Source organism: Mesoplodon mirus, assembly GCF_964341445.2.
Source record: "Mesoplodon mirus genome assembly, chromosome: 11".
NCBI classification, from domain to species: domain Eukaryota; kingdom Metazoa; phylum Chordata; class Mammalia; order Artiodactyla; family Ziphiidae; genus Mesoplodon; species Mesoplodon mirus.
Genome location: NC_138987.1, coordinates 85,967,161 through 85,995,149, shown reverse-complemented (window position 1 = coordinate 85,995,149; position 27,989 = coordinate 85,967,161). Strand labels below are relative to the sequence as shown.

General features: G+C 39.2%; 2 protein-coding genes across 4 annotated transcripts in view; one reads left to right on the top strand and one right to left on the bottom strand.

The window, feature by feature from the left end:
• Positions 1 to 460: 460 nt before the first annotated feature.
• Positions 461 to 9,137, top strand: SPX (spexin hormone). The gene is made up of 6 exons (XM_082634931.1): positions 461 to 611; positions 1,026 to 1,106; positions 1,335 to 1,392; positions 1,886 to 1,948; positions 3,192 to 3,275; positions 5,994 to 9,137. The coding sequence occupies exons 1-6, from the start codon at positions 606 to 608 to the stop codon at positions 6,050 to 6,052; spliced, it is 351 nt and encodes a 116-aa protein (XP_082491057.1). The 5' UTR covers positions 461 to 605; the 3' UTR covers positions 6,053 to 9,137.
• Positions 9,138 to 9,366: 229 nt separating this feature from the next.
• The window catches only part of GYS2 (glycogen synthase 2), a 52,673-nt gene continuing 34,050 nt past the window's right edge, over positions 9,367 to 27,989 (bottom strand). Inside the window, exons 9-15 of one of the 3 annotated variants that reach the window (XM_082636492.1) lie at positions 27,684 to 27,762; positions 26,797 to 26,910; positions 19,085 to 19,211; positions 15,893 to 15,988; positions 14,843 to 15,006; positions 13,461 to 13,541; positions 9,367 to 11,105 (exon numbers count right to left, since the gene is read on the bottom strand). In XM_082636492.1, the coding sequence (XP_082492618.1) occupies positions 10,884 to 11,105; positions 13,461 to 13,541; positions 14,843 to 15,006; positions 15,893 to 15,988; positions 19,085 to 19,211; positions 26,797 to 26,910; positions 27,684 to 27,762 (883 nt within the window). In that variant the 3' untranslated portion in view covers positions 9,367 to 10,883. The remainder of the gene's footprint in view (positions 11,106 to 13,460; positions 13,542 to 14,842; positions 15,007 to 15,892; positions 15,989 to 19,084; positions 19,212 to 26,796; positions 26,911 to 27,683; positions 27,763 to 27,989) is intronic. The other 2 variants (XM_082636490.1, XM_082636491.1) reach the window with 2 other exon arrangements.

Genomic DNA, 27,989 nt, shown 5'->3' with positions numbered 1-27,989 from the left:
CTTTTTAATACGTGGCTGTGTCCCTTGAACTAAAAGGAAGGATGTCTGTTACATAGTAGGCATTCCATAAATACTTGTTAAATAATTGAATGGATAATTAAGTGAATGACTGATGTCCAAATCCATTGAGATTCCCTAACCTTTTCATTTCTACCCAAAGGATTCATCTTTACTCACCGGTGTTAGCTTGATAGCTAGTTAGTTACCCAAGACAAGTTTTCTTACTTTGTTCATTTACTTTTGATTCTGCCTGGGGTTATTAATCATTTTCAATAATAATAATAATAATAATACTGCCTTGGGAAGCTAATAGGAAAATCAAAGGCCATGATGCTGGTACTTTCAGAATATCTCCTGGCTGATGTGGACACTAAATGATATTCACCCATCAATCATTCCTCTACTTCCTGCAACTGAATCTCCCTGGAGGAGTCATCAGATCCTCTCAATCTTGAAGACTGACAGGAAGTCCCTGTGGACACTAGCTCTATGCAAAATCAGGAGGGATCCTTGACACTAAGATTTAAAAGCCCCACCTTCAGAACAAAATTAGAAAACTCAGAGGTTAAGTTATAGTTATTGCAGCTACTGGAAAGGTGTAGAACATGAAGGTAAGTAAAGGTTTTATATACTTGAGATTTTTTAGCTATTTTATTAAAAAGCTGTATAGCTTTTTACCTCTTTTATGTTTAATAAGTGTTTCAGAGGCTAAAGGATAGTTAAACGTTATGCCTTTAAAATATCAGAATCATTTAATTTTACAAAGAAAAAGTTTCACTAATTCACCCAAATCCTCATTTGGGTTCAAGAATAAAAATAATATATTTCTAATTAATTTTTTTAGAAAAAGAACTCTTTGTGGATTAACTAGACGATAAACTGGGGAACCCCCTTCTGCCCACACTCTGAGCGCTAAAACAGAACATAGCAAAAAGTAAGGGATTTGTAGTTGTCCGGGCGCCAGGGAAGGAAGCAGAAGATCCTATAGAGGCACAGAAACGACTTTCTTTGATCTTTTCATACAGGGATTCAAAAGTCTGGTGGTAACAACCTTGACTCTTTTCCTGGTGTTTTCTTTCATGGGAAATTCCAACAGTGCTCCGCAGGTAATCAAACGCAAAAATTGGGACTCCGTGCGCTGTGTGCCTGCCTGCCTGCCTGCCTGCCTTCCTCCCTCTCTCTTTCTTTCTCTCTCTTTCTTCCCTTCTTTTCCTAATATATTCTCCCTCCTTCCATCCCTTTCTTTCTTTCCCTCCCCTCCCTTCTTTTTTTTCCTAATAGTGGGCTGGGCAGCAACGCCTTACTAACTGCTTTCCTCTTCTCCCGGGTTATAGAGACTCTTTGAGAGAAGGAACTGGACTCCTCAAGCTATGCTCTACCTGAAGGGTGCACGTACGTTCCAAATACTTTGCTCTTCCGACAGCAATAGAGGGAGATCCGTAGGGGTGCGTGAATCGGTGGGATAGATGTAGAGCTGTGGGGAGAGAATCCTATCGAGTTTGTTCCCATAAATAATCGAGGTCGTCCTGGTCTCAGTTAATCAAGGAGAAAGGTCGGGAGGCGGGGGGAGGATTATCAGAAATCCTCCACCCTAAACCGGAGGGTTGCTGGCTCTTGCCCAAAGGGAGACTGGGATTTCCGGGGACACACCGCCCCGCCCTGGCTGGTGAGCGAGATCGCCGCCCCCTCCGAAGCGCACTCGGGGGCCCTGGGGCGGGGGGCGTGCGGGCTTCACCCGTGGTCTCCTCCCTCATCCGCGCCGGCGCCCCAACCCCGGCAGTCCCGCGCGCACCGGACCGGGGGCACCCGGCCCCACCCGCTCCCGGCCCCGGAACCCCGATCGATCGGGCCGGGAGGGCGCTGAGCCCGTGTCTCGCCTTGGCAGAGGGACGCCGCTTCATCTCCGACCAGAGCCGGAGGAAGGACCTCGCCGACCGGCCGCCGACCGGTGAGTGCGCGGGGGTGAGGGGGCCGCGGGCTACAGAGGACCGCGCAGGACCGGAGGGGCGCGCTCCGCCTCCGAGAAGGCTGGCCCGTGGGCCTTCCTGGGGGAGAGCCGGCCCCGCCCGGCCCCGCTGGCAGCGGCGGAGCTGGGGATCGCAACGCCCCGCCAGGATGGAGATGGGCGTCGGGGGCCGGGGTTCCGCTCCAGGGCGTCAGGATGGATATGAGAGCTGTGCGCCTGCCCCGCCCGAGAAATGGGCCTCCCGTTTAGGGCATGATCTTTACAAGATTTCTCTTAAACGCTGTTGTTGTTGCCAATGTTGGTATCATCATCATCATCATTATTAAAATAGTGATTTGCCTAAAAACTTCAAACAGCTCTATTATATTACTAAAAAGAACTATCAAAAGGTTCAAAACCAGACATAGTGAAGAAGTGGGGGCCTTTAAGGATGGAGCCAGAGACTATGTTTCGTGATAAACCTTTCCATGCCATTGGATTAAAAAATAACAATACCATTCATTTTGATAAACGTTCAAGATTGTTAAGAATACCAAGTAGACTCATTGTGATAAATACCAAACACTGTGTTGAGCACATAGGTGCTTATCAAATTTTTGTTTACCTTCTTCAAGCCTGCAGTGTAATTAGCCTTTTTTTTACTGTAGGAGGGTAAGTTCTGTTTTCCCACTTCAGCAGCTCCCAAATTAAAAATCATGGTTTGTGTTAAATCAGGACGGTTTGTCTTCTGTCAACTTAGATTTGAAATAGTTTTCAATATTTTGCAGATTCTCCTTCAGTCAAATAATTGACTTACATGTGGCCAAGAATGTAGATTATTTTCTCAAACTGCTTTGGAAGGAACAAGAGAGAAGATAGTCCAGGCTCCAGGCAGGGTCCCATCTAAACCTTTCAGCCCAGACATCCCATTTTAAGCTCTGAGGGGGAAATTTCTCATGGGTTCTTTATCTTAATCCTCCTTGCTTTCATGAAATTCTCTGTAGTATATAGTTTAAATTTTCTTCCATTCCCTGTAATACACAACATAACCAGTTGTAAGCAATGTCTAAGGGAAGTGTGAAATGTTTCAACTTGTAAAAATCATTCTGTGTAAGGGGCTCTTTGCTGAGGGTTCACAGAGGTATTTCACAGAGATTTTCTAGTATTATAGCATACTGGAATAGGATTTATCTATATGAATATTTAAATGCTAATAGAATCTGTATTTATTTTTTCGTTTCTCCAGAAAGACGAAGCCCAAATCCCCAACTACTAACTCTTCCAGAGGCAGCAGCTGTGCTATTGGCTTCCTTGCAGAAACTGCAAGAAGGTATAATTATAATGACCTCTTTTAACTACAGGACAGGGAAGCTTTGAGTGCTTTGGGCATTCTGTGTTGAGTACAACAAAGTTGCTTTTATTTATTCAGATTTTTTAAAATCTGAATGGTTTGCCCACACCACCAGAAATTCACAGAGATGTTTATTATTTTAATACTAGCATGCTGCTCATTAAAGTGTTTCCCAAGAATGTAAAAACATTTCTTTGATGAGACTGGGGGATTTCATGTTAATTCCATAATCCGTAGCCTATTGGAGCTTTTATTTCTGTTAGAGCTCCAGAAAGTCCAACTTCATTATTTTATATTTGAAAAAACTGAGGCCAAAAGAGGTTTAAATAATCGCAAATCCAGTTACTCGCTATTAAAGTTTGAACCAAATGAAAAAGCTGAAAATCACTCATTTTTTACTTACAAACACAGCAGTTTCTTATGGTTCACCCTAAGAGATTGGGCTAGTTCTGATTCTAAGCCTGTGTGATTTGCACTATACTATATAGCTTCTTCCATACCAGGATTAGGTGTGTTCTTCAAATAGAGGCTCTCTGTCCATGTAGCATTAAAACCACTAATTGCATTAAGGCATCTTGTTGCACATTAGCCAGGGCTTTGGAGTATAACAGGACTGGGTTCAAATCTTGGCCTTGTTGCTTTACTAGCTGGGTGACCCTGAGCCTTAGTGTCATTACGGGTAAAATGGAATAATGACATCAATGGGCAGGTTGCTCTAAGAGCCAAATGAAACAAAGTACATACTTTCTATTAGCATTAACAATAGAGATCATCAAAGCATATTCAACAGATCTAGATTTTTCCCTCTCAAAAATTGTAATGATGCCATATTTATGACATAATTTAAGTGTTAAAATGCATTTAACAAAATACAGTGAGTAGTCTGGTGGTCAAAGCATAGGCTGCTGGCCTTGGGCTCTGACACTTGTGCTAGTGGAGAAAGCCTGTGTGCTCCCTGCCTGTTATTGGACAGGCCCCATCAGGGAGGGGAAGAGAGCAGGGGGCTCTTTCTGGCTTCTAGCTTATGGCTTTGTTGTGAAAAAAACAAAAACAAACAAACAAAAAAACCTATGAGAAGCAAATGGAAGAGAGTGGCATAAAGAGGTCTTTTGAAATCAGAGAAAGTCCATGGCTGACTTGGTTGAGTGAAGGGGATTAGAATACTGAATTCAGCAAATCTGCATATATGCCTGCTAGGTGCCAGGCACTGTGGCAGGTGGAGAAGAAAATGGATTAAACAAAAGCAAGAATGAGAGTGGCCTTTGCAGTGAAAAGGCAGGGTGAATAGTCAGCAGGACAGTAGACTGTGAGAGTCATGGCCATACTGTAGCTATGACTACAACTACTGTTACTACTCCCTCTAGCTAATAATTATTGAGGGTTTTACTATAATGCAGTGGGTCAGGCACTGTTCCAAGCACTAGATACGGATTAATACATTTATTAATTCATTAATCCATAACAAATGAACTACTTCCTAGGATTACCCACTGTCATTATCCACGCTTTACAGATGAGGAAATAGAAGCACAGAAAGGTTGAGTAGCTTGCCCACTATCACATTGCAGGTACATACTAGTACTGGGATAAAGAACAGGGGGTAACTTATTCTTTATCTGGGAATCAATCAGATGGTTCATGGATTTTTACCAGAAAGAGGACATGATGAAGGAAGATGAAACTGGTTATTGCTTATAGGGTAACCATAAGAGCAGTTACAGTAGCTACAATATGGGAACATCTACTGTGTGTCAGATATTAGTGCTAATCTTTATAGCTCAGAAAACTGACCCTTCCTGAGCTGTATATACTTTCCTAAGGTCCACATAGAGTGGAAGTGATATGGGGAGTTAAACTCAGGGCTAAAATAAAAATAGAAAAATTAAAAATAGAAAAATAAAAAATTTTTTAAAAAGTAGAGTAGCTGATTATCTGCAGTATTTTGAAGTTTGCTACCAATTCAGGTTAAACTGTAACTCAGATATTCCAACCATATTGTAACTAACTAGGGGAAAGTGGTTTTCTCTAGAGATGACCTTACATAAAATGAGGAGCGGAATTTTGCCTCTGGCAGCTTCCTCTCCCTTCCCCATCCTCAGTTTCAGCCCTTCAACCCATTTTCAGTCCCAGGAATCTGCTGTCATCTCAGTCCGCTGTCCCCACCCCAGAGGTGATTCCTCCTGCTGTGAAGTTGTGCAATCCTGCCCAGCTAACAAGTGTCCCTTCTTTCTGTCTTACTTCCACCCCAGACGTCTAGTTCAACTTGTAAGAGAATATGTGCAAATGTGTTCCTCTGTCATCTTTCACAGCTAAAATGCATTTTAACAGGAAATACAGAAACAATACCTTGATGCAAGTGAATGGTTCTACTGGGGGTTATTTTAGACATGAGGCATATTTAGAGCAAGACATGTGGCCTTTTCAGATTTCTACCAAACACACCATGTAATAATTAAATTCACTGTAGAGATTCACATGTCAGATGTGAATTCCTCAATGCATACCAAGCTGAGGGGGAAATTTTTGAAACAAAATCAATCAAAATCCAATTTGGGGGTAGTTTCCATAGCAGAGTGCCTGAGTTGACATAATGTAGGGGGGCAAATGTTTATCTCCTGAGGTTCTCTTCAACTTATATTTTCTTCTTATAAAACACAGGGTACATGTTCATGTTATGTATTTTTTTTATCCTTACAGCTGGAGAAGAAAACTTTGATCAAACCAGATTCCTAGAAGACAGTCTGCTAAACTGGTGAAAATATACCAGATTCCATTCAATTATAGTTCTATTCTTGTTGAAAACATGAACCATGTGAAGAAAGCCTGTGGACCCTTTTTATGTTCATTTGTAATCTTAGGAACATGTGCAGCCAGTTTTATTCTTTCAGAAGCTAAAGTGATGTTGAGTTCTTAGTGAGAACATCGTTGCTTTCTTCCATTGCTTCAGGTCCTGTTTAGATCGCCTTGTGTCTTACTCTTGAATTTTTTAGCCCATTTATAATTATTAGGTTGAAGACTCTTTAGAGTGTTCTTTCGTTTTGTGACAACAAATACCCATCTTGCTCTAATCATTCTTAGTTGCTTTTTTTCATTCTGTTACCCACTTGCACTGTCTTATCACTCAGCAGAGAATCTCCTCTCCTTTTCCCCCTTTTCTCACCTCCAAGGAGGGTGAGGCAGGGAAGCATGGCAAGATGGGAAAGAGTAGAGTGTGATTCTTTCAGTATCCAGGAGAGGTAAGTTGTCAGGAAGGGAAGAGGGAAGGGATGACTGGGAAGAAGCCCTGTGATCAGACACTGCAGTGTGGTTGCTGACAGAGGGGACCCTTGGTGAGACTGGAGCCAGTGGAAGGTTCTACAGCTGGAAGCTCCCCCTTGTGCTCTCTGGGCATCTCCCCAAATTCAGTTTAGAAACAAGGATCTAAAAGTTACTGGGAAATAAGCAGATGGAAACACATGCTGCTCTTGTACAAAAGAAACAAACCAGTTTTTTAGAGGTAACCCATTTTCCATGGCTACACAGACTCAAACACTACTTACTCTAATTGACTAGACCTCTAGGCTTTATTTGACATAAAAACATAACATAAAGGCACCCTGATACAAAATGCATGGTAATATGCCTAATTTATTCATTTTTTTAACTCAACTAAGGTTCAGTACTATCTGAAAAATAAAATACACACATACCTACAGCAAGCATATAGTATATTTACTTGGAATTACAATACAACCATCATGTTCATTATTTTTGACTTAGTTACTTGAGAGTTGTTATTGATAAATGTCACAAGTAGAAAGTATTGTGCATTCTTATTGTCATCAGTATATAGCTATTAGTCAGTAGCTAAAGAATATCATTATGTGAATGTCTCTGTAACTTGGAATTACAATTTTACTGTGTTAAGTAATCAAAACCCTGCTTATAAGATTTGTCTGTATCTCATTTCATAATTGAATAATGAAACTGTATTCAAGTTAATGTAACATTGATATCTGCCCCAAAAATAATATGCTAGCAATAAAAAAAATCTATGTGGCATTATAATAGGTGCCTGTCATTAATTATTGTTTGATTTTAAAGTGGAATTTCTAGACAGTGTATATGTCCAGTTTATTGAGAATTATGTACTCACCTGACATAGACTTGTACATATGGACTACTTAAATACTATGTCTAGTCCCAGAATACATTTAAGGTCTATCTTACAAAGTAATTCTTCCACAACTAGAACACTAAAACAGTTTGTAAAAGCTATCTAAATGACCAACAACTGTTATAATATCAGCTACAATATTACAATACTTGAATTTCCTGAACATTGTTCTGCCGTACAGATGTGCACATTAACCCAGTAGTTGCATATGCCTGGTTTGCTATAACTTTCTATCTCTCCGGGGGTGTCTTTGCAATTCACTTTATTTCTATCTTGTTCAAAACTGAAATGAATAATGATCAGTGCTCAAAACTTTTCACATTGTATGGCTTGTCTTTTAAAATTGGAAAATATCTGCCTCCTGTGCATTTCCATGTACTAGAATACCCCACCTCCAGATAGGACTTGCAGCCACTTTCACCCCGTTCCAGTTGCTCTTCCACTCTTTGCCTCTATAGCCTTCTTCCCCTGTGGCTATGTGGCCTCCAGGGTGGGCTCTCAATTACTCTCTGTTCCCCTGATTTCCCCAGTGGGTGACTCCTCTCCCCCACCATAATGATCCTAAGCAAGGAGAGAAGGTGAGAGGTTAAAATCAGCCTCCAACTAGCATTTCTTCTTTACCTGCTGATGAGAAATAGAAGTCTATATCCTACCAACCCTGAGTTACATTATTTTACCTTGGCCTCAGGAGAAAGAGGAGTTGGGAATGTAACCTGTTGGTCTCCTCCTACTGGACTATATAAATCCCTTAAGGAAATGTTCACGTCTAATTTGATTTTAGCCTTACAACCACAATGTGAAGTGGGCAGTTGTGTCTCCCACATTACTTCATAGAAATTTAGGATCATCCTAGGAAGTCGCTTTCAATCTCCTCAAGTACACTTAACCACTCCCTCTTCTGAGACCGCCTTGTGTCCTGGAAAGCTACTGGTATAGCACTTGTAATATTTTACATTCCCATCTGTATATGTAAAGCCAGCTCTGTTCATTCTAGCCCTTACCATGGAAGGAAGGGTGGTACAATGCATAAAAAAAGTCTTGCTGTCAGCTGGTCAGGCACACACAATTTTCCATAGTTCCTGTCCTCCAGTTTATGGATACATACATTCTTTATTTATTATTTATTATTTTTTCTTTTTTCATACATACTTTAAGAGCATCAATTTTTTTGTAGCTATGTTTCTCCCAATAAAACCATTCATTTATGCAACTACTGTGTATAAGGTGCTGTGCTAGACACACAGTCACCTAACAATCCTATTGGTTGTTCCTCACCAAGCTTTGTCAATATTGGGGAAACAGCAACTAGACACCAGGCTTAGTCTTGGGGAAAGGACAACTAAGTGACTGGAGCAAGGGGTTGGAGTCAGGTGGCAGCAGCTGTCTGAATAGAGGACCAAGTGCAGGGTAGAAACTGATGCTTACACATGCCACTCGAAGGCAGGTGTTTGCAAATCAGTCATTTCCATGTGTCCTATACCATTTGTACTCATTTCTAATCAAAAAACTATTCTTTCGTTTAAAAAAAAAAACAGGAATTTTAAAGTTTTTTATTAAGAAGTTATAGCTTCTGTATAGCTCATGCTTTCAGTAGCCGTGGATCAACCAGTTACCAATCAAGAGTATCACTTGAATACACACTACACCACTTTATTAGGGATATATTTTCATGGTTATTGCAAAAGTGAAACCCATTTTTTTTTTTCCTTTTTTTTTGCAGTACGCGGGCCTCTCACTGTCGTGGCCTCTCCCGTTGCAGAGCACAGGCTCCGGATGCGCAGGCTCAGCGGCCATGGCTCACGGGCCCAGCCGCACCGCGGCATGTGGGATCTTCCTGGACCGGGGCACGAACCCGCATCCCCTGCATCGGCAGGCGGACTCTCAACCACTGCACCACCAGGGAAGCCCAAAGTGAAACCCATTTTATCATGAGATCTTTCTGGCACTTCAACAAATAAGTATTTGGATTGTAATACAAATCTGTTTCATATTTTTTTCTGATCTCCTCTGCAGAGCTTGGAGAGTTGGGTTAATTGGTATCCACTGGGCAGTTTTGAAGGATTGGGCTTTAGGTAATTTATTTTCCTTCCTTACAAACCTCTAAATTAGGGACGTTTGCAACGATCTTCCATTTTGACCTGAGTTGTTGCTTGTATCTGCCATTCTTCTACTCCCCCCTAACAACGGGGTGATAGAGCTGGAGTGCAGTTTTCCACTGGTCTTGCACCATCTGACACACTGTCATTGTTTTTCTTCCCTTATTGCCATCAACAACCCAGCACTGAGAAGACCTAAATTTTTTTAGAGCCCCTACAGACCTGGGCCAACCAATATGCCAACCAAGGTGTTCACTGTGATCTAACTGTAACAACATTCAGTCGTGAAAAAAATGATCCATGAGTGAATGTGGGGTTTGGGTTTTGTTTTTTGTTTTGTTTTGTTTTTTGCTGATTTACGTTTAACTACATTTAAAGCATTAATATGTTTAACTACAATCATTCAACAATGTCTCAGAGACATTGTCCTTGTTATAATTAAGTAGACTCTCTATTTTCTTCTTGCTACTTTTTTTTAAAAGATAGTTTTAAATGTTATCCTTCATAAGGCACTATTTTATAGTAGGTGTTTTTGCACATATTATCTTATTTAAATGTCTAAAAGAATTTTAAACATTATCAACGCAGTTAAATCTTTAAATATTGATATATTTATTCATATGGATTTAACAATTTATCACCTATGGAAGATTGACCAAGTTTTCAAAAAGGCTTTCGTTTTAAACAATAGAAAAAAACTGTTACAGTCAGATGGTACAGTACAGATGGTAACATCTCCCGATCATTAACTTGAGAAGTGACCTTGTACATATGCATTAATATGTATCAACATCTGGATTTAGGATAGCTACTGTCCTATGGATTTTGATTGTCTGCAAAGCTAGGTATAAATTCATGGTTCTGCCTCATGTGAAAAATAAAAATAATCACTAAAGACCAAATTACTTGAAATATAAAGGTAGAACACATTCATAGCTAAGATCGGGATCCTTTGTGGGGGAAATGGCAGATTGGTTTAGCAGGTATAGAAGCTGTATAAACACTAAACCAAGGATTACGGTGATGATAACTAAAAAATCAGCGTTAGGAAATGAAAATTCTTATTGCTTAAAATAACCATTTTAAAAACACCTCCAGTCTTCCTCCTTTAATTAACACTCTTCCTAGAGCCTGAACTGATGGGGGCAAAAGGAGTTGGATTTTATTATAAATTACAAAATTGCCATTCACTTAATCTCCTCCACTTTTTAGGCAGAGAATAAATCCCATTGTTATACTGAGAAGAAGAGAATGAAACATGTGGCATTTTCATTTCTTTCAATAATCATTCTTACTATGTTCTCACTGAATTAGCCTGTTCGACCAGAGTGGAATTCAGTTCTTGTATTCGCCATGCAGCTTCTTCTTCCCCCGAGGAACGTGATTCAGAGACAGTGGTGACTTGATATTTAACCGATCCCTTTCAGCCTCCTCTTCCTCATCGTATCTTTCATCCTCATTCTCATCCTCCACATCGCTGCTCTGAGGACTAGAGACCTGAGATCCTGAAGGAGAAGGTGGTACTGAGGAAGGCCTGGGATATTTAAACCCTTCTGTCTGCCAAAGACAAAAATAAGACACAAAACATTAGAATGGCTTTTTGATTTTTCAGTGATGTACACACTTGGCATGTGCATTTAATAAAAAACACAGTTGGATTTTTTTGGTCTGTTCAGGGGCTATTAACTTTGATTTATCTTGATTCTGGTCCAACCAAGCTCAAGAGAGACTCCTTAAATAAATAGTTTTCTTTTATCAAGCACTGAAATGTGCCAGGGGCTATATACATGTGATCTTATTTAATCTCTGACCAGTTTGTTCTTTCCGCCGACAGAAGAAAATTGAGGGTCCAAGAGGCCAGTGATTTGCCCAAGGTCAAACGGCATGTAAGTGGTAGAGTAAAGAGTGGTTCCAGGGTTGTGATCATCCCAGAGCCTTTAATATCAACTGCCATGATACACTGTTGAGATTATCAGTTTCTATGTCATCCTTTAGATTTGCTCAATCAAATTCCAGAACATGAGCAGCCTGGATATTCCATGGACAATACCCACTAGAAAGATTCCTGGAAGTCAGGCCACTTCACTGACCTTAAAATTCCACCAGTTCCTTTTATTTCGGTTAATGAGCAAACATCACTAGGTTTTAATCAATTGCCCTTCTACCTAAGATGCTCTGAGATAACTCATTTGATAAACACATACTAAGCACCACTTATGGGGCAGGAGGAAACAAAGATGATCCCTGCTCTCTAGGAGTGTAGATGCTTCATCACTCAGGAAGACAAATGTATAAAATTGTTACAGCACTTATCACTCTGAATTTCAACTATTTTTAGACATTATTATGTCATACATGTACGCTCATTTCAAGGCTCAGATACTTTACCTGAAAGCAATACCAAAAAAAAAAAAAAAAAAAAAGAGCTGAATCCTACACTTAGGGAGCATAGGAGCTCAATACTTATTTTTTGAATTAGTAGAATAAATGAATGAATATAGCTGAATTATCATCAAGGGCAATGACCACCTCTAAATAAGCTAAGCAAGTCACTCTGTTAGAATCATGGACATGGGAAGTGGAATTTGTATACTGAGGGATTTACAAAACTCTTTCACTTTCTTTATGAGCAAATTTTCCCTTGGGTTAATTTTCTAGATCTGGTCCCCAGACACCAAATAGAGGTGGAATATAAGGTATTAGGCAAAATTGTTTATAGTGAAAGTGACTCCTGATTGGAAAATTACGTCTGCTTTTGAAGGATCTATAAATACTTGATGAAGGTCTCTAGTATTTGGAAATCCTTGAATTTGATGACTCTTGTAATTGCTCACATTCCTTGTGGAGACCATAGAAGCTTATCTGTGAGGATTTACATGAGATGTTGGGTCCTGTGGGGTGTGGAACTACTAAGCTAAAATGGATCTCAGAGTCAATGATGTGGGTTTCATCTTTTACACCTAAGTTTTCACCTGGTGGGTAGGGAACAGAGAGGTTTAGCTCTTGGACCGCTGTGTAGACTGCTGTAAGGACTAATTCCACTCAAGAGAAATGCCTGATACTGCCCTACTTCAAGCTGTGTTTCCTTCTAAGTGAATGTGATGACAAGTAATCTGCTCTAGCCTCAAGAATATAAATGTCGGGCTTCCCTGGTGGCGCAGTGGTTGAGAGTCCGCCTGCCAATGCAGGGGACATGGGTTCGTGCCCCGGTCTGGGAAGATCCCACATGCCGCGGAGCGGCTGGGCCCGTGAGCCATGGCCGCTGAGCCTGCGCGTCCGGAACCTGTGCTCTGCAACGGGAGAGGCCACAGCAGTGAGAGGCCCGCGTACCGCAAAAAAAAAAAAAAGTGGCTCTTCACCTCCCAACAACACACCCTTGTTTAAAAAAAAAAAAAAAAAAAAAAAGAATATAAATATCTAAGGGAATATTAGAGGAAGACTCCCTGGTGGTCACTGCTGAATTTCCATGCATAAATGCTCATCTAGTCCAATTTCTCCTGTGGCGCTGGAATTCACTATTACTGTTGCCAAGTTGTCACCCCACATTTAAACATCTCCTTGGATAGCAAATTCGCTTCCAATGAGAGCAGGCCAGTTTATTTTTTGACAATCCTCAAAAGAATGGATGTCTAAGAGAGGTTTCAGGCACTAAGGCAAGGAGGGTTTTCATATGAAAGTGCTTCTCCAGTGACATGAATTAGCTGACTGCTCAGCCTGTGTATAAGCTAACTCTGAACTGAGGGCTTAGAGTTGGTCTGATTTGTCAGTTTCTCTATTTGCTTTGTAGCAACACTATGAAAAAGTACAATAGTTTGTGAATTTAGCTACTTCCAAATAAAAGGTAATGTTAGGACTTACCATATGTAAGACATTTAGCTTTCAAAACAAATAAACAATACATAAAATATTTACCATGGGTGGCGATGTGGTTTCCGTGTGGAATTTATCTGGAAAAGCTCTGCTTAATGTCAGGTGCCTGGCATGCTGGTAATACTATGATAGAAAACCAATCCATGGGTTAAAAAAGATGTATATTTATATATTTATATCTTAATAACCAAGTTGTTATATAAAATCTTATTTTCCTACTTATAAATATATATTTTTTTTAAGTGGCAGATTTTATTCATCCTAAATTTAAGAATCAGGAAAAATATGACAGTTTATAGCTTTATCATTTTTCAGGGAATAAGTAAAGAAATACTATCAAAAATTGGAGGAGAAGGACATACTGGCTTTACTGAACTCTGAACTGAGCACTAAGGCAACTGAAAACACTGGTTTTACTCTATAGAGAAGCAGTATGGCACAGAGAAAAAGATGGGGCCTGAATAATCAGACACACTGGCTTTAAATCTTGCTTCCGACCTTACATAAGAAACATAGCTTCTAAGGGGCTTATCATCCTGCTTTCATTATAAAATGAAGACAGCAAAATTAATCTTTCTGGGTGGAAATGAGCGTGACTACGGCATTAGTGTGTGTAGACACTCAGCTGATGGCCGTATCTGTCATTTGTCAGCCAGAGTTGAGCAGTATCTAAGCAGATACATTATGTGAAGGCAAAGTCAACTTAGTTTTTATTAAATCATCCACTGCTGGGCTTCCCTGGTGGCGCAGTGGTTGAGAGTCCGCCTGCCGATGCAGGGGACGTGGGTTCGTGCCCCGGTCCGGGAGGATCCCACATGCCGCGGAGCAGCTAGGCCCGTGAGCCATGGCCACTGAGCCTGCGCGTCCAGAGCCTGTGCTCCGCAATGGGAGAGGCCACAACAGTGAGAGGCACGCGTACAACAACAACAACAACAAAAAAATCATCCACTGCTAAGATATATGAAAGTCTGAGTATTTATAAACTAATAGCAGATTGAAAGGAGGTATTTCCTGTACCTGTCATTTTGAGAAACAAGATTATTTCCACTCCCCACTGTAGTTGAGGAATGTGATCATATTCTCTCTTAGAGTGAAACAAAATAGGGACTTTTCTCTTGATTTCCTCATCATGAAACCTGTAAAGCATCAAGTTAAGCCCTGGTGATAGAATAATTAGTAAGATCATGGCTAGATGCTGCTGGACTGGCTGTTCTGGTCTCAAACTAAATATGAAAAATTGGGGTTGGGACTTTGCGAATTCATATCAAGCTCAAAGGCACTCATATTAAGTACGTGAAAACATCACTGAGATCTTAACAATGATGATACAGACTTGACCTTGCAGATTACAACTCGAATCAATTCTTTTGTCGTCCAGTGGGATTTTTAAAGGGATCCTCTGTGTGTACCATAAACTTGCTTACTCTGCCTAAGTATCTCCAATCCAGAAGGTCTGAAAGCCTCTCGGTTCGGTTCCTCTGAATAATCCTCTGGCGGCGTGACTGTTTGCAAAATCCATAGAGAAACTGAGTCAGCTGATTGCAAGAATCATCCAGTGAGCGGAATCGCCTGTCAACGATGTAAATACCTGAGGGGCACAAAAGCCAGAGCACAAGTCAAGATAAGGCTAACCTTAAAGCACTTCTACTTTTCCTTAGGGTCTATCACGAACTGCCCCTGGCTCTCCTACTGCCTCTGCTTTATCTTTTCCCTTCTGAGACTGTATTTCTCCTGTGATTTCCTTCTAATGGCTCACAATTATCACCAACACACAGCCAACAAAACAGATCTTGCTAAAGAAAATCTGGCAGTACAGGGATACCTCGGATCAGTGATCGTCCTTGGGGCTGCTCACTAACCAGAATCTCCAGGGTGTGACCTGGGTCTCAGTGCTTTTTAGGTTCCCCAGTGTCCCCACCGTGCAGCCACGGGTGAGGACCAGAGCTGTCAACCAAGGAAAGACAACAGTGACAATGCAATTCTAAAAGACCAGAGAATCGGCAATGTCCAGGCAGAGCATGAAGCCCATTCTAACTTTTCTTGCTGCTAGGCTGCATGGACATATAGATGGTGATACCATCTGCCATCTTAGATGTGAATTTTGATAACTTGGCATGGAACTTATAAAATAATTATGCTGATCAATACATGTACTCTAAAGCCATGGTTATTGTGACTGGCACTTCTAGGTAATAGAGGACCAAATCAGTTCAGAAAAATAAAAAGGTGAAAAGGCAATGTTTGTCCAAGTTTAGCACTCCTTTTTTAGTTTGTCTTTTGAGCAATATGTTCAATATTAATATCATTCTAATCTTTTCTATGGACCATATAATGAAATCTACTTTTAATTAAACAAGAAGTATAAAAAGTTTAATTATCAAGATAGCATTAGAGTCGGGCTCTGTAAAGACCCCGTGCTTTGTTTGGTTAGAGGTCCCTTCTCCCCCAGTTGGGTTCATGATGAAAAGCCTCACCATAGGCAGTGGGATCAGCCACATGCTCCTGCATGAAACAGCCAAAGCCAGAGAGGTTGGTGGTCACACTGGGGATACCCATCACAGTGCATTCGGCTGCCAGGGGAAATAGACAAAGGCTTGGCTTCAAACAAGCAACAATATTCTCTTACACATGCAGAGGAGGAAAAGCCCCAGTCCACCTAGTAACAGCAACATTTATTTTATGCCAGGCACAGTACTAAGCTCCTTACATGCATGAACTAATTTAATCTTCTCAACTACCCTATGAAGTGAGGTTACCATTATCCCCATCTTACAGACGAAGACATTGAGGCACAGAGAGGTTAAATAGCTCCCTTAACTTCACCAAGCCAGGCAATGTGGTAGAGCTGGGATTTGACGCCAGGTGCCCAGCTCCAGAGCCCTTGCTCAGAACTCCTACCCTACACTGCCTCTCTCATTCCAGCTGGCTTTGTTTTTTGCTCTGTTCTAAGCTTGTGTCACTAAGTATTTGGCAAGTTTACAGGGTAAGTAAATATGTTTTGGAAAGAATCAGCTCCTCCAACATATTCACCTCTCTTGCCACCAACCCCTTCCACTTTCTCGGGTGCTCAGCAAACCCATGGTTTCTTTCAATCCTCTACCACCTTTTAGTCAAAATCCTGTTTTTAGACAATATCAGATGTGTCTTAAGACATGTTAACACACTGAAGGATGTTTGAATTGTTAACATGAAATTTATATTTTATTATGGAATTTCTCTTGGTTGGCTAGTGGGGATGGGTGGATAAAAAGAGATTTCCTCATGACCCATGTACTCCTGTTCTGCAAGTATTTCCTCTTGGTTTAGCTCTAGAGAACAGTGGTTTCCGAATTTGGGGGAAGACGGTAGAGGAGAGGAAGGTGGGATGGGGATTATTGACCCATTTGAGAATCAGATGAAAACTCTGGAACTCCTCCCTAGAAAAATTTTGCCCACAATTCTATGGAACTTCACAGATCCTTATTTCTAGTAAATACTCATTGACACCCATATAATAAAATGCCAGGGACCCTTGTAAACTCAGTATATGTTCACTGAGTGAATTTAATGAAGTCAGCGTTTATCTTCACTGGATTTTCTCAAAACACAAAACACAGATTATAACACTTTCTGGAGTGAGAGTTAGTACAGCATAAAACAATTATGTAAAAAAAGTTAGAGAGGTATCTAATATGCTAATGCTAAATGTATACCACCAGAGGTTTTGCTGTTTCTATAAATAAGGAGGGACCAACTTCTTTTGGTTAATTTATTATTTATTTATTTATTTATTTATTTTGGCCACACCATGCGGCTTGTGGGATTTTAGTTCCCCAACCAGGGATCAAACCCAGGCCTTCAGCAGTGAGAGCATGGAGCCCTAACCACTGGACCACCAGGGAATTCCCCTTTGGTTAATTTAAAACAGAGAATGACTCATTCACTATAGGGTACATATTTCTCACTTTTTTTTTCCGTCTACTTATTTTTCACAACACACTTGCTGACCTTTATCTTAACACACTAAATATATTTCCTCTATCATTTCATGTTAACTTTAACTTTGTCCTATAAAATGATATTCTGGCAGAAGGGCTGCTGTAAGTTAGATAACATTCTCTTTACCCAATATAAATGACTTCCCACATTCCCTTGGTCACTCATGCTTTGGTTTTGTACTTCTTTGCTCTCAATATTTCCAATCGTAAATTATGTTACTTCCTAGAAATAATAGGAATAAGAGCCTATAACAAAGTTTTAAGTTCATCAGGTGAATTGTTTTAGTGTATCTCAAAAGATAGATACTCTATTATAAGCAATTTAAGATAACTATGCGGGCATTTCACAGGTAAGAAGACACTGCCTTCACAAAAGTGGAATTTGTGCCGAGAACAATTTTTAGAACTACAAGAGAAGTAGCTGGAGGAGTTAGATCAATAACTTTTCTCTGTCATGTTTCAAGAATGGATAATTCTTTTTCAATCTTCCCCCAAAAGTTCTAATGGTTTTACAGCTGCTGGCAAATTATTCTTGGTGGAGCCTAGAACAGTAGAAAAGGACCTATGTCAAAAGATGAAGAGCCTTCATGTCACTCCTATTGTAAAGATTATAGTACCCAATTTATACAGAATTTTAAATTCTATGCTAAAATTCTTGGATCAAAATGTAAAGATTAGAAAAAAATCTTCTTCATAATTCAGACTATGACCTATCTAACCCTGACTGCCACTGCCCTTTACTTGGCCTATAATGACATTGAGATGCAGAAGGAAAAATGTATTCATTATAAATAAATATGTTTTCTGAGCCTTTTCTTTTACAATTATAAATGGAATTACATCTATACTAGGAGGAAAATTGCTGTTTACCAAGAAGACAGAAAAGCCATCATTGTCTTCTTTGCATTGGCATATATTTAAAGTACTTGTTTCTTTTCTAATTAGGCATTTCAGTACAAATACAAATTGATGGCTCTTGATGCTAATGGCAACCATGCTAGTAGGGACCAGAAAAGAAAAATAGATAGTGGATCTGAGAATCCACCATCCGAACAGAAAGGGGGGCAGGTGGAGGGTCTGAATTGAACTATGTCATTGGGCATAATACCTACTAATGAACCAGCATTCTACGTTAAAAGTACCTCGTTTTTGAAAGACAAGGGTGTGAAGATGACTTCTCACTGTACATCTCTTTATACTATTTGTGTCTAACACCATATGAATGTGTTATCTAATTAAAAGATACATATATCCTTTCAGTTAAAAAAAATTCTGAAATAAATTTTAGAACAATTTTAGAAACAAAAATTGTTTCTCATATTAACCTCCTTGCAGTTAATTTCTCCTTCATATTAATGGGTAGGACTGGTGAAGATATAATATTTATAAAATATTCTTTTTCTTTGGAATGCAATGAGGCAACAATTCAGATACCCCCTAAAATATGCCCAACCACAATTTCCTATACTTACATAAAAGATTATGTATTATGCCCTTACTCTTAGGTCAGGAGCTACAAAACATAAAATGGACCCCTGGGATAGATCCAACCATTTTTACTAAGGTTTTGGTTTTGTAGTTTTAAATGACATATCATTTAGAAATGACATATCAAATAATACATACATATGCATAAAATAATATACTAATAAAATCTAAAACACTTCACAATCTATACATGTCACATACCTGGAGTATAACCCCAGGGTTCATAGTATGATGGAAATACTCCAAGATGACAACCTCGGACAAACTCTTCATAATCCATGGGTAACAAGGGGCTGGTGGAGGATAGGAACTCTGGGTGCAAAATCAACTGAAAAAGAAAAATTCCAATGAGAAAAAAGAGAAAAGAAAGAAGAAATTAAAGCAAAAAATCTCCTACAGTTTTATTATTTCAATATTTCAATACTACAGGATCCTTGTGTTCTAGATTCTGGGGAAAGAAAGAGAGAGATAAGAAAAAAGAAAAAGGGAAATGTCTGGGTGTTTTTTCTCCTCTCTCCATTCTCTGTAAGTATCTATTCTGAGTACTAACTTTCCCTCAGGTTCCCAGGCCTAGATTAGAGGATAGGGAGTTATTGTATCCATTTTTCTTCTCATGCTAAACTCCTCCAACCCAGACTTTACTGACAATAAAGATTTTACTTGGTTCTCTGACTGCTGGCCCTTGTCTTGTTTCTCAATTTATTCCCACCTTGAGCAGGAAAATGGGAAGCTACCCTTATATGCCCCAGGCATAAGTTAGGCAAGTGAAATGGAACTAAGGGCTAATTGCAAGCTACCAATGTGATGTCACTGAACTGGAGATGGGAAGAGCAGCAGTACCTCCTTATAGAATATTTCCACCATGTGAGTACAATAGTCATAAATAACCTCAAGAGCATAGGTAATAGGAAAATGCAGTAAACAACTAGGATGCAATGAGTTTTGAGCATTACCTTTCTTTTTAGCATAATTGATTTTTTTAAGTTTATGTAATTTAATTTTACACAATGGTTTTGTTTAAAACTGGCCTACAACATTTCTGAAAATTCAGCAATTAGCTCTCTTGTACTGGTGTGAGTTCTTTCTTGGACTGCACAGCCTGTAATTTTCTGCAAAGGCGGAGACCAGACACAGCCAGCTATACTTGTAAAGTTGTGAATAGAATAGCTACTTAACTGGTCACCTACATGAATGAGTTCTATTTTTCCTATTTATTAAAATGATTAATTATAAATTATAATATAATTATAATGTATAAATTATATTATTATCCCAGTACTTTAAAATCTGATTTAAAAAATTTATTAGAAATTATTTTTAATAACTTACTTAGCTATGGGGGAGGCTGACAGGTAACAGAAAACTGGTTTGGTGAGAACTTTCATCAAATGGGGAAATAGTAGAATTATATATATGTTTATGTATAAATTATATATATTTTAAATTATATTAAAATTTAATTTTATATGAATTATATATATAATTATATATAAATACATGTATCTATGTATATATATATAAAATTTGAAAAAATCCCCAATTTACAGAAAAGTTGCAAGTACAATGTGAAGAGAATTAATATTTTTTCAAGAACCATTTGTGTATAAATTGCTGACTGGATGTCCATCATCCACAAATACTTAACATGTATTTTCTACAAACAAGAACATTCTCCCTTAAAAAACTAAAAATTGAGTTATTATATAATCATGCAATTCCACTCCTGGGCATATATCTGGAGAAAACTCTCATTTGAAAAGATAATTTGAAAAGCACCCCAATGTTCATAGCAGCACTATTTACAATAGACAAGACATGGAAACAACCTAAATGTTCATCAACAGGTGAATGGATAAAGAAGATATATATATATATATATACCATATATATATTAATATTTATGTACATACACACTCACATATAATGGAATATTACTCAGCCATAAAAAAAGAATGAAATAATGCCATTTGCAGCAACATGAATGGACCTAGAGATTATCATATTAAGTGAAGTAAGTCAGATAAAGACAAACATGATATCACTTATGTGTGGAATCTAAAAAAATGATACAAATGACCTTATTTACAAAATAGAAATAGACTCATAGACATAGAAAGCAAATTTATGGTTACCAAAGGGGACAGTGGTGGGGGGAAGAAAGATAAATTAGGAGTTTGGGATTAATATATACACACTACTATATAGAAAATAGATAAACAACAAGGACCTACTGTATAGCACAGGGAACTAGACTCAATATCTTGTAATAACCTATAATGGAAAAGAATCCAAAAAGAATATATGTGTATATATATATATATATATATATATATATATAAATGAATCACTTTGCTATACAGATGAAACTAACACAACATTGTAAATTAACTATACTTCAATTAAAAAAAGAACATTCTCTTACATAACCACACTATAAGCATCAAAATCAGAAAATTAACATTGATACATCACTACCATCTAATCCTTAAATCCCATTCAACTTTCTCCAGTGGTTCAAACCAAACAACCCAGTTCGCAGTCACATGTCACATTTAGTTGTCACTTCTCTCTAGTCTCCTTTAGTTTGGAAGAGTTTGAGGACTTTCTTGAGCTTTCATGACCTTAACACTTTTGAAGACTACAGTCTAGTTATTTTGAAATTTGATCTTCAGTTTGGGCTTGTCCTATGCTTCCTCATGGTTAGAGTAAGTTATGCATCTTTGGTAGGTATAGCACCGAGGTGATACTCTGTTCTTCTCACTGCATTTCATCAGGTGGCAAGGGATTTACACTTTATTCATTACTTCTGATGTTTACTTTGATCTCTTGATTAAAGTCATGTCTTTTTGGCTTCTCCACTGTAAAATCTTCTTCTGTTTCTCCTTTGTTATTAGTAAGTATTTGGGGGAGAGTTATTTTGAAACTATATAAATATCCCATTCCTCAGTAAACGTATACTTGTATTGGATTCATGGTTCCTTGTGTTATTCAATGTATGCTAATTCATTGCTATCTTTATTTATTTTGATACTTAAATTGTACCTGATTTGGCCAGTGGGAGCCCCTTCAAACTGGTTTCTGTAAACTTTTGACAGATCTCCATCATTCTTTGAGCATTTCTTTGATTTTTTGACACAAGAAGAAGTTCTAGGCTCATCTTTTACTTTTCCTGCCACAGCCCTAGAAGTAACAGTTTCTTCAATGAGTCCTGGTTCCTTTTAGTGTAGAATGATATAAAGACCTGGGTGTTAGATGTGCTCATTGTTATTGGGGTGTTACAGGCCCTCTCAGCAGTCAGAGAGACACAATATACAACACACACACACACACACACACACACACACATCTATACATATTGGGTCAATCCCTGATATGATCTGAATGTTGTGTCCCCTCCAAAGTTCATATACTGAAATCATAAACCCCCAAAGACGGATGGTATTTGGAGGTGGGGCCTTCAAGAGGTACTTAGGTCATGAGGATGGAGCCCTCATGAATGGGATTAGTGCTCTTATGAAAGAGGCTCCAGGAAATTCCCTGGCCCCTTCAACCATGTGAGGACATAGTAAGAAGCTGCCATCTATGAACCAGGAAGAGGGCCCTCACCAGAGCATGACCAGGCTGGCAACTTGATCTTGGACTTCCCAGCCCCTAGAACTGTGAGAAATAAATGTCTGTTGTTTAGAAGACACCCAGTCTGTGGTATTTTGCTACAGCAGCCTGAACAGACTCAGACAATCCCCCTCTACTTAACTAGTCTCTCCACGGCCCCTCTCTCACTCCATTCTGGCTCTGACACCAGCTGTGAGTGTCTCTCCCCACTGCATGGACCTTCCCCACCTTGCTTGGGTTCTGACTCCTTTCTATGGACTACCCCAGCATGATCCCCTTACAGTGTAGACGCCTACCTTGTGCTGACCCACCTAATGGATTTAGAACTGAACTGTTTGGGAAGGAGAAAGAGAAAGAGGGAGAGGAAAAAGAAACTTTTTTTTTTAACAACAACAACAAAAGTATTAGACAACAAGAGTTGTCTAATACCTTATATATTATAAGTCACTTTCACGCATATTACCTGATTTAATCTTAGCAACATTGTGTGATGGGGACTGTAGACATTCTCATTGTCCTAATTTTAGAAATAAGGAAGCTAAGACTTTAGAAGCATTGGTTATATCTCAGCAGATCCATAAATAGCAGACATGTTAAACTCAAGAAGGAATAAAATGGTAAAAATGTCCAAAACCAGTACCTACAAGTGATGGTTTATTCAATCACAAGAATCACAGATTGGCAAAGCAAAAATGGATAAAATACTTTCCTCCACAAAACATAATTTTAATTCCTATTACATATAAAATATTGCACTAGGAAAAGAGACCAAAGACAGAGACAGTTGACTGAGTCTGGGCAACCATCAAGTCAGAAGCCCATTGTAGTCTGTTGGTAAATATCAGCAAAGGGGGATTTAAAAGGCATTGTGCCTACTTTGGCATTTCCAAACTTAGGAAAATTTGTACTCTCCAAAGCCCATTTTGGAATATGAAAACATCATGGCTCATTCGTTTTGCTCCCAGCCAAAGAGAATGACAGCACGACTAAAATAAGAAAACAGCTGCCCTGGGTCCTAGAACAGCCAATGGCAGAAGCTCAGGGCAGAGGAAAGGATGCCAGAGGTCAGCCCAAGGTTACAGGGAGGATTAAATGAGATCCTGTATGCAAAGTCCCCCAGCAGAGCACCTGGTTCACAGCAGTACCTGCATCAGTGGGGATAAAACAAATAAACAAAAACTTGTCGGACTGTATTTATCCTGGGAGGGAAGTAAGGTCCCAGGAAGTTAGTTTACTTTCACAGCATGGCAGCACAGGGTCCAGACCTGAAATCTGCCTTCTAGACTTTTCTCACTATACCTTGCAACTGAGGCAGGATGGATGATAAATTCAAGTTTAAACCTGAATCAAATGGTCACATTCATATAAAAAACTGGTCAATCCAGTCAGAGAGTTAAGAACCACTCTATAGCCATCTATAAATATGCAGATGATCAAATAGGTACTTATATTAACACAGGTCCTGGGTTACTGTCAAGCTTTTAAAGGATGCTATTAATAAAATGAAATACCTAATTGTGAATCGACCAAAGTCTATCTCAGTGCTTTTGAGTGTATATTGTTAGAAAGGTGCTATTCTTTTATTTCTTTTGTGTGTGTTTGCTTCATGATATTAATCATTGAATATCTGAAAATGCTCATGAGTTTAACTGCATAAACACAATTTGTATGAGACCAACTTTTTTCTCCATTCACTCTACATAAGTCATGGACTTTTTTATATTTCTGTGCCTTTTCATCTACTTCTTTGGCCTGGTGAGCCCGCCCCTCTGTTATTTGCTGATGAACTTGTGCTCATCTATCAAGATGTAGCTAACATATCATCTCTTTTATAAAACATTTTATCAAATCCTGCAGGTAAAAATCAATCCTCTGTCTTCTACTCTAATCAAACTCTGTTCACACTTCTAAAAATATATGGAGTATGCTGTGCCAGGGACTGGACTAGTACTAATAAAAGCTAACATCTATTATGCATTTACTCTGTGCCAAGGACTGTGTTAAACATGGTACCTATGGTTTATTTAATCCTCCCAACAATTCTATGAGTGGGACTATATGTTCACCACTTTACAAAGGAGAAGGCTGAGGTATAAGTAGATTAAGTAAACTTACACATTGAATAAGTGGCAGAGATTTAAAACCAGGCAGTGTGAGTACAGTCGTAAAGGATTTCACTTACCTTTATAGATGTGTGTGGCAGCCCTGAACTTGCCACTCGGATTCCCTTCAAGAGATCCTGGCCTGGGGATCTTGACTGACAGCCCTAAGTGCCTCACCTGTGCATCCATCACAGTGGCTGCTCCTAGCCTGTAAGACCAGCAGGGATGGATACTAGCGCCAACCCATTTCTGCCCACTGGGTGATTCCTTTAATGGGCAACTTTTGCTTGGGGAATCCCTATCCCTATTAATGGAAATCCCTGTTAAAACCATTGCATTGAATTGTTCATAGAGTAAGGCACCCATCTGCCTGCCAACCTGAAACTTCTGGTAGGTAGAAAGGACACATGAAGATGAAACACAAAGAAAAGGTTGTTCAATAAAGGAAAATGTATGTAAGAACACTAAGATACTTAAAATAAGTCAACAGTAAACCAAAACACACACACACACAAATAAGAATCTTTAGTATTAAGAAAGGAAGCACTGTGGGGACTTCCCTGGCGGTCCAGTGGTTAAGACTTCACCTTCCAGTGGAGGCGGTGCGGGTTCAAATCCTGGTTGGGGAGCTACGATCCCACATGCCTCATGGCCAAAAGACCAAAACAAAAAAACAGAAGCGATATTGTAACAAATTCAATAAAGACTTTAAAAATGACCCACAGCGGGACTTCCCTGGTGGCGCAGTGGTGGAGAGTCCGCCAGCGGATGCAGGGTACACGGGTTCGTGCCCTGGTCCGGGAAGATCCCACATGCCGCGGAGCCGCTGGGCCCGTGAGCCATGGCCGCTGAGCCTGAGTGTCCATAGCCTGTGCTCCGCAACGGGAGAGGCCACAACGTTGAGAGGCCCACGTACCGCAAAAAAAAAAAAAAAAAAAAAAAAAAATGAACCTCTTTCTCACTCTCAGTGTCCACTGGTCACTGAAGTATGGTCCATTCTGCAGGCAACCATTTCTCCCATCATTCCATTCTCTCCAGAACTTCTGATAAGGCCTTTGGAAGAGGCCCTCAAGCATCCCTCACCTGTACTGTTGCAGTAGGTTCTTAATTTGTCTCCACTATATCCACTCATACCTACATTAACGAGTGAGTGCAGGATGAGAAATACATTTAAGAATAGACTACTTTTTCCCAAGAAACTTTGCAGAGAAGAGTAGAAAAACATTTAGAAACATCAAGAGGAGACAGGGTTAAGGCAAAGTTTGATTTTTTCATGTGGAAAAATTTAAGAAATATTTGTAGACAGCAAGGGAAGGAGCTAGTAAGCCTACAGTATGAAGAAGGGTAAAGAGGGCACATTTCCTCAGAATGTGGGAGGAAATAAGATCCCAGAAAAACCCTTAGAATCTGAAGGAAAAGAAGTAAGAATGGGTCAAAATCTATACTCGAGGCCAGTATGAAGGGACTCATATGATCTGCTAAAGGTGAAAGAAAGAAGTGACAGTGAGACCTTTCCCTTTGAAAAGATTGGTAAAAGCTTGCAACAACTTGATCTTGAATGCTGTTGAATGGAAGTGAGTAAGGATAAGCAATTATCTGTTGCCACGTTCACCCTTGTCTCCCATGCCTAGCACCATGCCTGGAACATGACACTCTCTCAGTAAACATCACAGAGATTAAGCTCCACGGTGGCAGAAACCAAGTCTTATTCATGTACCTAACCCTGTCCCTCGTCATCATAGAAACCCAAGAGTCAAAAGAATGAATTGGCCAGTAGAAAATTACATAAAACCATCATTAGCCATATTCTCTGAAACTGGAAGCTCGTCATAACTCTGCTTTTAAGTTGAACTTTATCAAGAAGAAACAAAGACAGTTCATGTTAATCTCAGAAATTCATTAATTAAAGCAATTCTTAGACTATATATGTTTCATTAAAAATGAGGCCATTTCCTGATGCTTACTGACAGTATTGTACAATGAAAATGAAAGCTAAATTACAACTCAGAGCCATAAATAGTCTTCAGTTTTTAAGAATGATACCAAAATAGTCATTCTTTAATTGTTCAAGACAGGAAACAAAATAATATTTACAATATTTCTGATAGACGTCACAACCAAAAAAGGATGCTTCTAATAAATTCTCAAAAATCTATTCTGTATGATTTTGAAGTGCCCCACGTAAACAATTAGTTGTACCTTGACTCTGTCTGTACGGCTGTTGAAAAGCCCGATCCTTCTAATGGTGCTGAGGATGGGATCGGTGGAGTCATCAATCATGTTATGAGTCGTCACGGGGGGCAAAGATTGCCGCTGAAGGAACAGAGAGAAGGAAATGTCAGTTTGTGAAAAGAATTAACAAGTGTGACTAATTTCAACAATAAGTCATTGGCGACATGATATCCAACCTTTATGCCTTCTGGTCTGAGATGCCACTAAAGTCTTTCATGCCACTAAGAGGAGGAAAACAGGGTAAAGAAATTTCTTCCCATACTGTGAACACACGGTACTTGTGTTTTTCACCTGCAGCCACTCTATGAAAAGCCTAGACTTCTTGAGCTCTCCTGGGACTTATTTGGAGTAAGTGTCCTGGAAGCTTGACTCCAGATGAGCTACTCTGCTTGTTCCCACTAGGGGGCTGTCCTCTGATGCCTCGCTGTTATTGACAAGATTCCCGTACAAGCCTAACACACTTATCTTTCCTTTTTTATAATAGTTCCACTCGACTGAGAAACATTCACCTTTTCTCTATAGTGACTCCGAATTCTATGTTTTTTGAAAACTTTAGGAGGTATTTCTGGTGTCATTGCAATATACATCATTTTTCAATTGGACATATTTGTTCCAAATGAATTTTTTAAATAGATACAAAGACAAGTTCCACGAGATTTTTTTTAAAAGAGCACTGAAAATACACTGAAGAAAGAGAACTTACAAAGGCGTCATTTAGGTAAATACCTAAGAATGACTTTTCTAGCTCTCAGGTTTAAAAATTTCCCAAATCAGCCCACTCCAATGCATTAAGATATTGATGTAAATGGACTTTAACAACTATGGGATGTGATGGGCACTTTTTCCTTTATTACCTGAGTTGAAAAGATGGCTCTTTTCATAATTGTCAGATCGTCTCGATCCAAAATATTGTTCATGTCAGGAATTTCTCCTCTGTGGGGAAAACAGTTTTAATAATAAAAACAAAAACAGCTGGCTCTAGTTGACTGCTTCCTATGTGTTAGACACCGTTTCAAGCAATTTAAAAATAAATGTAAAGCAAACAAAGGTTCCTGATGAAGCTCACAAATTCCTAAAGTTTGAGGAAGTTTGATAAAAGAACACCTTTGCTAGCATAAAAGAAAATTGAAATTAATTTTTAAAGCATTCATGTTGATGAT

Excerpts from the sequence above, each read along its gene's own strand:
- SPX (XM_082634931.1), top strand. Across the intron at positions 1,393-1,885 it reads GCTCTACCTGAAGGGTGCAC|AGGGACGCCGCTTCATCTCC; the intron begins GTACGTTCCAAA and ends TCGCCTTGGCAG. Across the intron at positions 3,276-5,993 it reads CTTGCAGAAACTGCAAGAAG|CTGGAGAAGAAAACTTTGAT; the intron begins GTATAATTATAA and ends TTATCCTTACAG.